The sequence below is a fragment of the Pelobates fuscus genome, chromosome 8 (assembly GCF_036172605.1).
Source record: "Pelobates fuscus isolate aPelFus1 chromosome 8, aPelFus1.pri, whole genome shotgun sequence".
Taxonomy (NCBI): Eukaryota; Metazoa; Chordata; class Amphibia; order Anura; family Pelobatidae; genus Pelobates; species Pelobates fuscus.
This window is the reverse complement of record NC_086324.1, coordinates 157,982,365-157,995,429: the sequence shown is the minus strand read 5'-3', so window position 1 is coordinate 157,995,429 and position 13,065 is coordinate 157,982,365. Positions and strand designations below refer to the sequence as shown.

Sequence of the window (13,065 nt, the reverse complement as noted above, 5' to 3'; positions counted from 1 at the left end):
CAGGAGTTTTGTGCACAAAATATAGGCCATTCTTTCGCCCTAGCCCCCCAGGCTAGAAGTTGCCATACCTGCCTTCTGGGTAGTGCCATAGTTATAACTGAATTCCAGCATCTCTGCCTCCTTTCAGGCATGACAGTCCGTTTCTGTCCTACATTCTAACTCTAGACTTTGCCATACTTCTTATCAATACCTTATCAATACCCATTATATACCAGGCAATAGGTGATGTAGTTACTGGGAATGCTTGTCAGACACACTGGAGCCAGCCATGGGGGTTAAAGAAAATCCATGATTTTTTATTTTACTGTTAAACTTAGTTGTGTTGCCCCTTCTTCCATATTGGGCTAACATCCATTAAATGATTTGCTTTCAAAAATTGCATTGTACTTCAAAAAAATTAAAATTTTTACTAATCTTTGCCTCCAGATGAATCTATGCATTACCTTCTTCTGGAGTGAGCCTGGTATTACAAATTAACCCAATAGGTGGGGCACACAATGCTTGAGTTTTTCTCAAATTCCATAGATTCGGGGAGGAACCATTCCTGTTACTCTCCTGTACCACTGATGGGCAGTATTGGCATCATACAGTTGTCAAAGGCTTGCTAAAGTGAGGGACAGATGTGCCTAGGCACACTCTAAAGGACAGTCAGCTGATTTCAAACTAGCCCTCGAGTAATATCTCCAGTAAGCTTCTCCAAATGGCTACCAATGAGGGGGGAGAGGTCTGCAGAACTGAAACCTATCACAGAATTAAGGACACTAATTTTTCACATTTTTTTTTGGCTTACCACTCTTTCCTTAAAAATAAAAGAATCTTAGTGTTTCTAAACTACTACAAATATTTTTTCTCCACATAAAAACTGGTGTATCACTGCCCCCAGTGCCCCTATGGGCGAGGCTCCACTCTTTCCTGTTGCAGATTTAAAGGGAGTGCTGGTATGTAGTACTATTCCCAAACTCCAGAAGAGGTTTTACATGGAGTTAAAATTACCCCAGTACACCGTACTCCTGTTTCTCTCTCCTTAGGCTCCTGCTGCAGGCTGGCATAGACATCAACCGACAAACGAAATCGGGCACGGCATTACACGAGGCAGCTCTATGTGGAAAGACAGAGGTTGTGCGGCTCCTTCTAGATGTAAGATTTTCATATTCCTTTGTAGGTTACTCCATTCAAAGCATAAAGAGCATCGGTTGGAGGATAAAAAGCTTCCCCTATGCTACATTTCACTGGTTGCTTCTAAGTTGGGAGACAGAGAAACCATGTTTTATAGTTCAGCGTGGACACGTATTTAAAAGGCATATAGAGCTTCATTGCTACCTTGCAGGTTAAATCTGTTGTTAGTACCCTTAATGCACCCTTCATGAAACCACAATGGTCTATTCCTATCTGGTCTTCACAGTTACTGTTCCAAAATGGAATGCCTTTTCATTTCTCAGCTTGCATTGAGCTGAAGATCATATAGTACAGTGTTTCCCAACCCAGTCCTCAAGGCACACCTACCAGTCCAGGATTTAAGGATTACCCAGTTTTGTCTAAGGTGTTTTTAGAAAAAAAACGATATAACACCTTAGACACAACTGGGTCACCCCTAAATCCTGGACTGGTAGGTGTGCCTTGAGGACTGGGTTGGGAAACACTGATATAGTAGATATATATAGATCCCATAAAGTAGAAGATTCCATTCTGGAACTAGCTCTTTAGGAACTAGATTGTGATGATGGCAAGCAATGTCGTTGGTCCTTAAAGTGTCCATTTCACATTAGAGTTTTTCACAAACATGGAATCTTTATGAAATACTCATACAGAATGTGCTGGGATTTTACTGAAATTCCAAAACATTCCAAAGCTATCATAAAGCAAAGTCGTATGCAGAATCAGACCATCTTGCCAATTTACCATCAGCCACCATGATTGACGGTAAGATGCATCTTCTTGCTCAATATGCATTTGATGTCCTGCGCAAGAAGATTTATGGAGACTCTTATGGGTTCTTTATAGACTGCCATTTTGTATTCTGGAGGCTATTGGATGCTTTGTTTGCCCTGAACTTAAAAATGGAGACAATGAAGAGTGAGAGCTCCCGTATCTCACCCTTCCTCAAGCAAGTGGACATGTCGTCTTGGAGGGTCAAAATTGCACAACCCCCCACAAGTGACTGTGCCACTTTAAGGAATTAAAGCATGGTTGGCCGACTAGTATAAAACTATAGCAACATGCCTTAAAGAGACACTGTAGGCACAAAAATACTTTAGCTTAATGAAGCAGTGCAGAGAATTGAGCAGTGAGACTACAGGAGCATAATCTATATACTAAAACTGCTTCATTAAGCGAAAGTTGTTTTGGTGTCTGTAGTGTACTTTTAAGGCTGTCAACGCATCATGTGAATTGTAGTTCAACAGCTGGAAAAATAAAATTTTGCCATCACTGTGTTAAAGATTTGTTAGGGCCACAGTAAGGATGAGGACCTCCTAAATATGACTAACCCTTTAGTTGATTGACGTTTTCATTGTTAAGCAACAAAAAATAATCAAATCTCTTCCTGGGACTTCATTTTGATAATTGGTATATTCTGTTAAACTTGTATCATGCCATTATGATCAATGATATTATGGGACAACAGACATGGAAGAGATACAGATGTCTAATGTTCACAGCCAATCCAGATGTATGCAGCTATTAATTATTGCATGATCAGACATAACATAGACACGAACACACTGCTTATATTAAACAGAATGTCGTAAAATGTGCTTTAGCTTTTTTTTGTTTGTCTTCTTGTTATTTAAAACCAGAAAAAAAATCCAAAACACATTCCTACAGTCTGTAAAAAATACCCAGAGGGATTTTAAATCCTAGCGAGAGAATATATATAAATAAATATGTTTTATTTGATGTGCTAATCCCGCGGGTGTGAGAATCTCTGGGTGCCAGGCTGTTACTCTCCACATCAAAAGAGACACCGCAGGGATTCACAAACCTTAACTCTTTTAGTGCTTAGAGTGTTAGACAAACTTCTGGCATTCTGAAGGTTAAAACAACAGCTACATCAGGTGAAATTATTATTTCCCTTGATTGGCCTTTCAACAAACACTTATAGCACTAAACTACAACAAATTGATGGCTACCCTTGGCACAGCAAATATCTGTGAACCACAGTTCCCATGATGCTTTGAGAGGATGTAGGGAAATATCGCGGTTAACCGTTGCTGTCTTTTCATGTCTGGAGGCTAAAGCATCTTCAGAGCTGTTTAACCCCTTAAGAACCAAACTTCTGGAATAAAAGGGAATCATGACATGTCCCACATGTCATGTGTCCTTAAGGGGTTAAAAGAATCTGTTATCTCTCTGTTGGTGACTGAACCCCCAAAAAGCTGTTGATGCATTACTGGGGTGGAGGTGCGCTTGAGGTAAGTAGACGCACACTTACTCCTCTCCTCTTCTGAATGATGGGTTTTAACAATTCTACCAGTGTATTGGGACTATGTATCTCTAGTATAATCTTCCCATGATTCCCTGCATGCACAGATACTTGCACATTCTATGCCTGGTTGCAGTGAATCATGGGAAATTTGCAATTTTGTATTGCATGTATTGCATATTCCATTTTCTTAATGGAACCGTGACTAATAGCTCCCTTTTATTTTTAATATTACTAATAAAGAGATTGGATGAAAGGATAAATTAGATTTGCTATAATTGATTAGGTGCGATCTGAGCGGTTCTGTTGCCTATGTTTTTTACTGTATGTTATATGTGTATAATCGACTCCCGTCCTGTCCGTCTAGAAATTCTGTGGTCCTATAACACACGGAGGGACAAACACGTGTCCACGATGACCCCTTCGCAGTACCCCTTCTCCTAAACCGTCATCCAAATCGTCTCTCCTTGGCCTTTTAGTATGCCAGGACATATACCATATGGAGGCTGGCACCATGAATATTCCATAAAAGATTATTCAGATTAAATAAATATACCGTTCTATGTAAATAACTGCACTGGTGCCCCCAGTGGCCATGTTCGGAACTTACTGCTCTCTGACACTGATTGTACAGTCTAGTAGTGTGTTCTGTGCCCTGATAAACAATTTTAAAACAGAGTAGATACTCCAGATCAAACCTGATAAACTGCAAATTATGCATATAGGTTCATTAGAATAACCCCCATCACGATTTCATTATTCAGAATTGCAATTAACATACTATAGACAAGAGTCTGCATTTTACATATTACCCAACGCAGATCTAAACCATCCATTTTTAAAGAATCCGCATGGTTACTGTAGTATATATATCCTTCAATGGGTGTGGACATCAACTTAACCCTTTAGTTCTCTATCAAGATGCCTCGGAATGTTCTCACTGTCAGTCAATGGCATCACTCCCTGTAATTACATGTATTTTTTGTTAAGCTCTCTGATGTCTAGTGTCTCCTTTTGTCTGTTCTTCATGCCCTCTTCTTCCGTATAGAGTGGAATCAATGCCCATGTCAGGAATACATACAGTCAATCAGCGTTGGACATTGTAAACCAGTTTACTGGTACCCAGGCCAGCAAAGAAATCAAACAGATGCTAAGAGGTGAGGGGTATCATGTTACGTTAAAAAAATGTCTGACTAATGTTATTTTAGTTATGTCATGCGTTAAGCATATGTAAAAAAAAATTGTGTGAGAAGGAAAATCATACCTCAAAAACTCTTCAAATGATAGTCCCTTTAACACACGCACATATCAGCCTATCTGATGTGAGAAGTGCCAGTCTCCTGATTTTTATTTAATAAAACGAGTTTGTTTGGGCGGCCATTTTGAAATTCTAGCTTACCTCGTCTGAGGCTACCTCACTGCCGTGACCAAATAAATGTTTCTAAACATATCTACTAACACGTTACCAGCGAACGGAAAAACCTTCCCGCGACTTACATCCCCTCTCACACAGGCCGACTTAAACTATAGTATTTTTAACAGAAGAAAAGTCTAATGAACGATACTTGCGTGAGATAATGCAATGCTCTAACGGAACATGTTTCTCTTTTACATCTACGTCTTGCTGCTTCTCACATCAAGCGGTCTTTTTAGCTGAACAGTACATTTATGACCAAATTGTACAATCTATTTAATAAACTGACAATGGGATTATCACATTTAGGCCGAAAAAGCCCCCATACAACTATTCCGTTGTCCGTTTAGTACTATTCACTGCTGTAAAGGTTTGTGACTGGAGGCTCGTCTTATACTCCATTAATTTTCTTTTAAGGTCTCTCAAGGTATGGAAACTGGAACAAGTATATATGAATGTTACAAAGCTATAACATACACTTGACGGTGGTGAAACCATATTTTTTGATCATCTATTTCATATAATCACCCCTACATCATACGTCTTTTGTATGCGTCTCTTTGTATTGTAGATGCGTCTGCTGCTCTGCAAGTCAGAGCTCTTAAGGATTATTGCAATAATTACGATCTGACCAGTCTGAATATAAAAACAGGGGACGTTATAACGGTAAGTTCTTCTTTAACCCTATTAAGTAAAGCAGCAAGTTTGGGTATACCTCCTTTCATCCTGAAGATGATTTTATAATCCATCATTAATTAGTACATTTCTTGCTTTCTGAGGCCTCAATTTAATTTTCTGGGATAAACACTTTTTTTGTGTGTGTTCTGCCCCGGTACTGAAATAGTTAAAGGGACACTATAGTCACCAGACCAACTACAGCTTAATTTAGTTGTCCTGGTGAGTATAGTCAGTCCCTGCAGGCCTTTTAATGTAATCACTGCCTTTTCAGAGAGAAAACAGTGTTTATATTACCGCCTAGGAACACCTACAGTGGCCACTCCTCAGACGGCTACTACAGGTCCTTCCTGAGTCAGCGTCCATGCTCTGTATGACGCTACACTTTTCCCATAGAGATGCATTAATTTAATGCCAATTGACTAGGGCAGTGTTTGGCAAAACCCCCGCCCGCCTCCTTGACTAAGATCATTAGAATTGACACTTTCATCAATTCTGTTGATTTCAGCCAAGGAGGTGGCTCTGGGGCGGACAATAAGGTACGTTTTCTTATGATTTAAGGGGTTGGGGGGGGGGGGGGGGGAGAAGGGGAGGGTGGAGAGGGAAGTGCCAGACACCCTACATGTGTTTTTTTAACACTATAGGGTCAGGTGTACACGTTTGTGTTTCGGACCATATAGTTTTATTAAGAAAGGAATTATAATAATCATAATAATTATCATAATTTACAACACACCAACATATGTTGCAGCAGTTTGTAATGAGTCCATTTTGCAAACTGCATGGTGTAGCGACTTTGATTGTTATCAAAAATGTTCGCATAGAGGGAACATTGCTTTAGAATAAAGCTGTCTGGGGAAATATTTAATTTTAAAAGTTCAATAGTTTATAAAGTTGACCTTTTATCCACAAAATTATGCATAACAAAGTTTTATTTAGGTAAAGATTAAAAAATATATATATGCTGCATATTGCGGGTAATCGGGTAATCGAATTGCCAACAAATGTACAGAATTACTTTCAAATAAAGTTATTTAGAAAAGATGCGCACCCATAATACATTTGTTGCTTTCCCAGCATGCATTGGGTATTTTATTTCAGTGCAGTCCAGGAGAGGATGCAGTTGCATTGTGGGTGTCCTCATCTGCATAATTGTTGTTTTGTAGTAAATGTACTGTAGGCCCCATTACTAGTAAATCTTATTTGTCCATTATAAAGATATACAGAATATGTTAACAAATTATAAATACAATTAGTAGTAATGATAAAGAAATAAAAAAAGAGAGATGGAATTGTTGGTGCTTGTGTATTGTGTGTTGACAGCTTGAGCTTCCCAAACCAGAGTCTCTTCCTTCTGGTGGTAGAATGGATGTGACAAGGAGATGCGGGGAAGCAGCGCCTGTGAGGATATTCTCAAATTAGAAAGAAATCTAGGGGGTAAGATGGGAAACGTAATACAGTGTAGTATGTATCAGATACCTAATAAATACAAAAAAACAAAACGCACTTACAATTTTCTGGAGTTTATAATCAGCTCCAGATTTATGCACCTTGACAGTACAATCCCCATACCGTCCAGGTGCATAAATCTGGAGCTGATTACAAGCTCCATAAAATTGTAAGTGCATTTCGTTTTTTTCGTATTTATTAGGTATCTGATACATACAGTGAGGGGAAAAAAGTATTTGATCCCCTGCTGATTTTGAACGTTTGCCCACTGACAAAGAAATGATCAGTCTATAATTTTAATGGTCGGTGTATTTTAACAGTGAGAGACAGAATAACAAAAAAAAAAAATCCAGAAAAACGCATGTCAAAAAAAGTTATAAATTGATTTGCATGTCAATGAGTGAAATCAATCAACAAGATTTCTGGCTCCCAGGTGTCTTTTATCCAGGTAACGAGCTGAGATTAGGAGCAATCTCTTAAAGGGAGTGCTCCTAATCTCAGCTCGTTACCTGGATAAAAGACACCTGTCCACAGAAGCAATCAATCAGATTCCAAACTCTCCACCATGGCCAAGACCGAAGAGCTGTCCAAGGACGTCATGGATAAGATTGTAGAGCTACACAAAGCTGTAATGGGCTACAAGACCATCGCCAAGCAGCTTGGTGAGAAGGCGACAACAGTTAATGCAATTGACATGCACTCATCATGCAAATCAATTTATAACTTTTTTGACATGCGTTTTTCTGGATTTTCTGGATTTTTCTTTTGTTATTCTCTCTCACTGTTAAAATATACCCACTGATAATTTCTTTGTCAGTTGGCAAACTTTCAAAATCAGCAGGGGATCACATACTTTTTTTCCCCTGACTGCACTACATTGCTTTCGAATTTGAGAATATCATCACAGGCGCTGCTTCCCCACATCTCCTTGTCACAATGATAAACAAATGATTTAACATAGCATAAGATATAAACACTGTTGCAGTGGTCCCTGGATATTTTTCTGTCTGCGATAATTCGACTTTATATGCAAAAATAAACTTGTAAACTTTAAATTGATGAGTAAGTAAACCATACAATAAAAGGGGTTATCACCAGGAGTGGTTGGTGAAATGCGACAGTAATAGTCCTATCTCCTGAAGATGCATTTATTTAATAACCGTAAATTAGATTAGACATGCTAATTACAGTGTTAAAGCAAAGCATATCTGGGAGATAGAAGCCATGCACAGATGTGGTCTGTCAACCTCCTCTAAATTTCCCTTGTCTTCTTCTCATCAAGGTCCTGGAGCAACATCCCGATGGCCGATGGAAAGGATGTATCCATGACAACCGGACGGGAAACGATAGGGTCGGCTACTTCCCATCCAGTTTGGTGGAAGCCATCAGCAAAAGAACAGGCAAAATCTCCAATCTTCTGCTACTGTTTTATTATGGTTGATCCCCCCCCCCCCTTCTGGGAGTAGTTTTAGTTCTATAAACAAGGGAAGACACAGAGAGGGGACCAGACAAACTTTATATATATTTTTAATACCTAACTTATTAAATGTTTAATAAAATTTTCTATTTAAGGAAACATATAATAATAAATATATTGTTTCTTAAAGGGACACTTTAAACACCAAAACAAGTTTAGCTTAATGAAGCAGTTTTCATTGCTCAATTCTCTGCCATTTAGGAGTTAATGCAGCCCTAGTCACACCTCCCTGCACGTGACTACACATCCTTTCTACATACTTCCTGTAAAGAATCATCTCATATTTACACTTAATTTATTGCAAATTATGTTTAATTTAGAATCTCATATCTGCGTGTTAGACCTTGCAGGAGCATTCTGTATGTAATTAAAGTTAAAGGATATAAAATAAAAATTAAAGTAAGCTTAAGATCTGATTGAAAGTGAAACCATTTTTCTTCATGCAGGCTGTGTGAGTCAAAGCCAGAGAAGGTGTGACAAAGGATGCATAAACAGAGACAAAAGTGATTTAACTCCTAAATGGCAGAGAATTGAGGAGTGAAACTTTATGAGACCTGATCTGGTGACCAAAGTGTCCTTTAATGTTGCAGGTCTAAATCAACCGAAAAAGTGTTCTCAATGAGAATAGACAAAAGTGTAAAATCTTGCCCCGTGGCACATTGCCCACCTAGGAGGTTGCTGATGGAATCTAAGAGATTTAGCAAGCCAAGGAACCATTTAAACCAAGTGTCCCCAACAGGTAGATTGACTGTTGTTGTAAAACTATACCTCCCATGATGCTTTGCCATAGTGTTTAGTTCTGCAACATCTGGAAGTCTACCTTTTGTGTGCCCCTCGATTTAAACTAAGTGTATCTGATGCTTTACATCCACCCACCATCTTTTGATTGCATTCCTATAAAGAGAAAAAACACTTTTTGTAGTTTCCAGAAGAACGCCTTGTAAAAGACATCACAGTGCTAGATTTAATCATTGGTTTATGTGAGTTTGTACGTTCTTTTAGAACATTTAATATATTTGGCTGTGTCCTGATAGCGCAGTATGGGAATTTATACCCAGTGTAACATAAAAAAAAAAAAAATACCAACACTTTAAAGTAGTCATAGAGGACAATCTGGAATCTGTTCTGGAGCCCTCGTGTCTCACCCAATACTCCTTTTTAATTTCCTTAAACATGTGTATCTCATCGGTTTGCAGGTTATATTATACCAGCTCTGCGATGTATAGAGTTGGTGAGTTCATAGGAATTGCTTTACCGTCCTTGATGTAGTCAGAGCAGGAAGTGGTCCATGTGTATTTTAGTTGGAGGTTCATGCCTTCAGCGCAGTTACTAAACATTTTTATTTTAGCTGTTTATTTTATAGTTTTAAAAATGGCACATTTTAGGCCAACGTAATTTCATTTAATTACAAAATAAATATCCAAATTCCTCCTAGTCTTTTTTTTCAGCTCAGCTATTTTTTATTAAAATGCGCAATTCCCTTGTTCCACTTTCCACGCTATCGGAAAATCTAGTAGCATTGAATGTGGATCCATTAGGCCACTTGTGACCAATGACTGGACATCCTAGTTTCTCTTGAAAGATTTAAAGGAAAACTGTAATAATCCTTTCATCAAGGTTTGAAGGAAATAGATTTTTTTTTTCTAATGAAGTATGTGTAAAAAAAATTCAAAATACCCATCCCTACCTAATATACGACAGGGTCCTTCAGCCATATATACACACCTCGGGTCAGACAGTGTTTGAAAACAGACAGCAGGTCTCTATGGTCTTCCCTGTTTCTGTGCACGGAGTGAAGCCGGGAAGACCATAGAGACTAACCATCGGTTTTCAAACACTGTCCGACCCAAAGTGCATGTTTATGGCTGAAGGTTCTGTCATATACTAAAGGTAGGGATGAGTTTTTCTCATTTTTTTACATATACTTCATGTAAAAAACTCCATTTCCTTTCAAACCTTGATGAAACGATTATTGTATTAAAAAATAATTTTAAAGCGTCCTATAACATCCCCATCACAAAATGTGCGGAGATTCCATCAGTTGGCGCATGACGCCTTTGGAATACAAATTTGTAAAATATGTATTTTGCAATGTAATAATTTTAGTTATGCCCTGAAAGATACAATTTTTGTTCACATTTTACTAACTGATATTTAGGGAATAGATTACTTAGTTACAGTGGTTTTATCTCAGAACATGGCAAATTTGTGTCCTTTATAGAACTTTTTTGATGTGAAAGGAGAACTTATAGCTGATTGGCTATAGAGGGAGCATAGTTGCCTCCTGTAAAACACCTGTGTCCCATACGATACGATACTATAGACTAGTAGGAGAACAAGGTAATCACTCTGCAATCACTTTGACAGCTAAGTAGGAGGCGGACAGAACACAGGATCTCTGTCTGAAAGGCACAGATCTAATTTCCTTTGTGCTCTCTATAATGGAGAAGATCTAAACCTATTGATCTTCCATTTCTCCATGCCCCGGAGCACTGAATTGTTGATAGTAATGTCTGCCTGGCAGTTTGATAAAAGAAATGCTCTGCTGTTAATTGTAGGAAGAAATGTTCACACTTTTAGCTAAAGCCAAATCGTTTGCTGGAGAACAATTAACTGAGAAGAGGGAGTGTTTCAAGTGTCAGTAAGATCTGTATTTAAACTTTTGATACACGTACATCTGCTCAGTTGCAAAAATCAACCCCAAAAAACCCAGATTTCTGGAATGACTTTAATGAATCTGTACCCCCCAGTTAAAGGTAAAAAAAAGAATTCAGATATTTGCAATTGCACCAAAAATATCTATATATGGGGTATGCTGATAAGATGGTGGTTGTAGAAGAACTGAGCAACAAAACTGCATCGTTTGGAATGTAAATGTTAAAATAATGCTGTTTGCATCTCCACCCTGTACATTTTAATGCTATTTATACTGCTGGCGTTAGGGTTATGGGTTTTCTGGATTCCAGGACTTCAACCACCATCATTCCCAGCCAGACTCTCTAGCCGCAGTCCATAGTATCTGGAGTGGCCTTTGGTTAGGGGGTACAAAGGTATATTTTACCAGAAATGGTGCCTGCACCCATGAGATGTATTAACAAATCTCATAAACCCCACAGGACGAATTAATAACTCGCTATAAGTGAATTCAATCAGGGTTATCTGCGAAAGTGAGAATTTCAAACATTAAGGTCAAAATATCCAAACTGATCAGCTGTGCTCTCTGTTCGGTTACTCTGACCTTAAATTTGAAAATCACTTTGAATTCTCACTTCAGCGAATCTCAAAATTTAAAGGTACAACTTTAGCTTAATGAAGCAGTTTGAGTGTATAAATCATGCCCCTGCAGTCTCACTGCTCAATTCTCTTCCGTTTAGGAGTTAAATCACTTAACTAGGTGAACCCTAGTCACACCTCCCTGCATGTGACTTGCACAGTCTTCCTAAACACTTCCTGTAGAGTCATCTAAAGTTTATCCTTTCTTTATTGCAAGTTCTGTTTAATTTAGATTTTCTTATCCCCTGCAATGTTAATATCTTGCTAGACCCTGCAAGAGCCTCCTGTATGTGATTAAAGTTCAATTTACAGAGAAAGAGATAAAATTGTTTGAGATAAATTACATCTGATTGAAAGTGAAACCAGTTTTATTTCATGCAGGCTGTGTCAATCAGAGTCAGGGGAGGTGTGGCAATGGCTGCATAGACAGAAACAAAGTGATTTAACTCCTAAATGGCAGTGAATTGAGCAGTGAAACATGAGAGGCATGATCTATACACTAAAACTGCTTCATTAAGCTAAAGTTGTTTAGGTGACTATAGTGTCCCTTTAAGGTCAAAATAGCCAAATTAGAAAAATCCACTATGTCATATCTGTTTTTAGGTCGGGTATTTTGACCTTGAAGTTTCTTTAAATCTCCAGCTACTCTTACTTTACTGAATAACTCTGTATTGTGCCACTCTCTCCCTATGTTTGTGCTAGTAAGTTACATATAAATAGGACTGAATCCCCCCGCCCCTGCCCCTCCCAGGACTGGACAATGAGACTGTATGGCAGAGGGGAATGGAAGTTTTGGCCTAAGCAGAGGGAGGCGGCACATTGATCAGTATACTGGATAATAAATAAGTCCCATGGTTTAGGACAGGATTGTCCAAAAAGTAGATCCTCAAATGTTTTAGAACTACATCTACCATGATGCATTGTCGTTTGAAAGGGTGATAAAACATCCAGGGAGTTGTATTTCTACCTCCTCAGTCTAGATTCTACCTCCTGGGTCTACATTCTAGAATTTTAATTATGGGGTCTTCCTCAAACATCCAGGCACTGGGAGGAAAATCAGGCCATTTTGGCTTCTTAAACCTTAAAGGGACACTATAGTCACCTGAACAACTTTAGCTTAATGAAGCAGTTTTGGTGTATTGAACATGCCCTTGCAGCCTCACTGCTCAATCCTCTGCCATTTAGGAGTTAAATCACTTTTTCCTAAATGACAGTGAATTGAGCAGTGAAATTGCAAGGGAATGATCTATACACTAAAACTGCTTTATTTAGCTAAAGTAATTTAGGTGACTATAGTGTTCCTTTAAATAAAGAATATCATTCCACACCATCAGCATATCATTTGTGTTACCGTTT

General features: G+C 38.5%; 1 protein-coding gene across 5 annotated transcripts in view; it reads left to right on the top strand.

Annotated features, from left to right (window-relative positions):
* Nucleotides 1–13,065, top strand: part of CASKIN1 (CASK interacting protein 1) — a 171,504-nt gene that overhangs the window by 121,871 nt on the left and 36,568 nt on the right. For 4 of the 5 annotated variants that reach the window (XM_063430495.1, XM_063430493.1, XM_063430494.1 and 1 more), the window contains exons 7-10: nt 1,029–1,137; nt 4,470–4,578; nt 5,407–5,501; nt 8,242–8,359. In XM_063430495.1, the coding sequence (XP_063286565.1) occupies nt 1,029–1,137; nt 4,470–4,578; nt 5,407–5,501; nt 8,242–8,359 (431 nt within the window). The remainder of the gene's footprint in view (nt 1–1,028; nt 1,138–4,469; nt 4,579–5,406; nt 5,502–8,241; nt 8,360–13,065) is intronic. The other variant, XM_063430496.1, reaches the window with a different exon arrangement.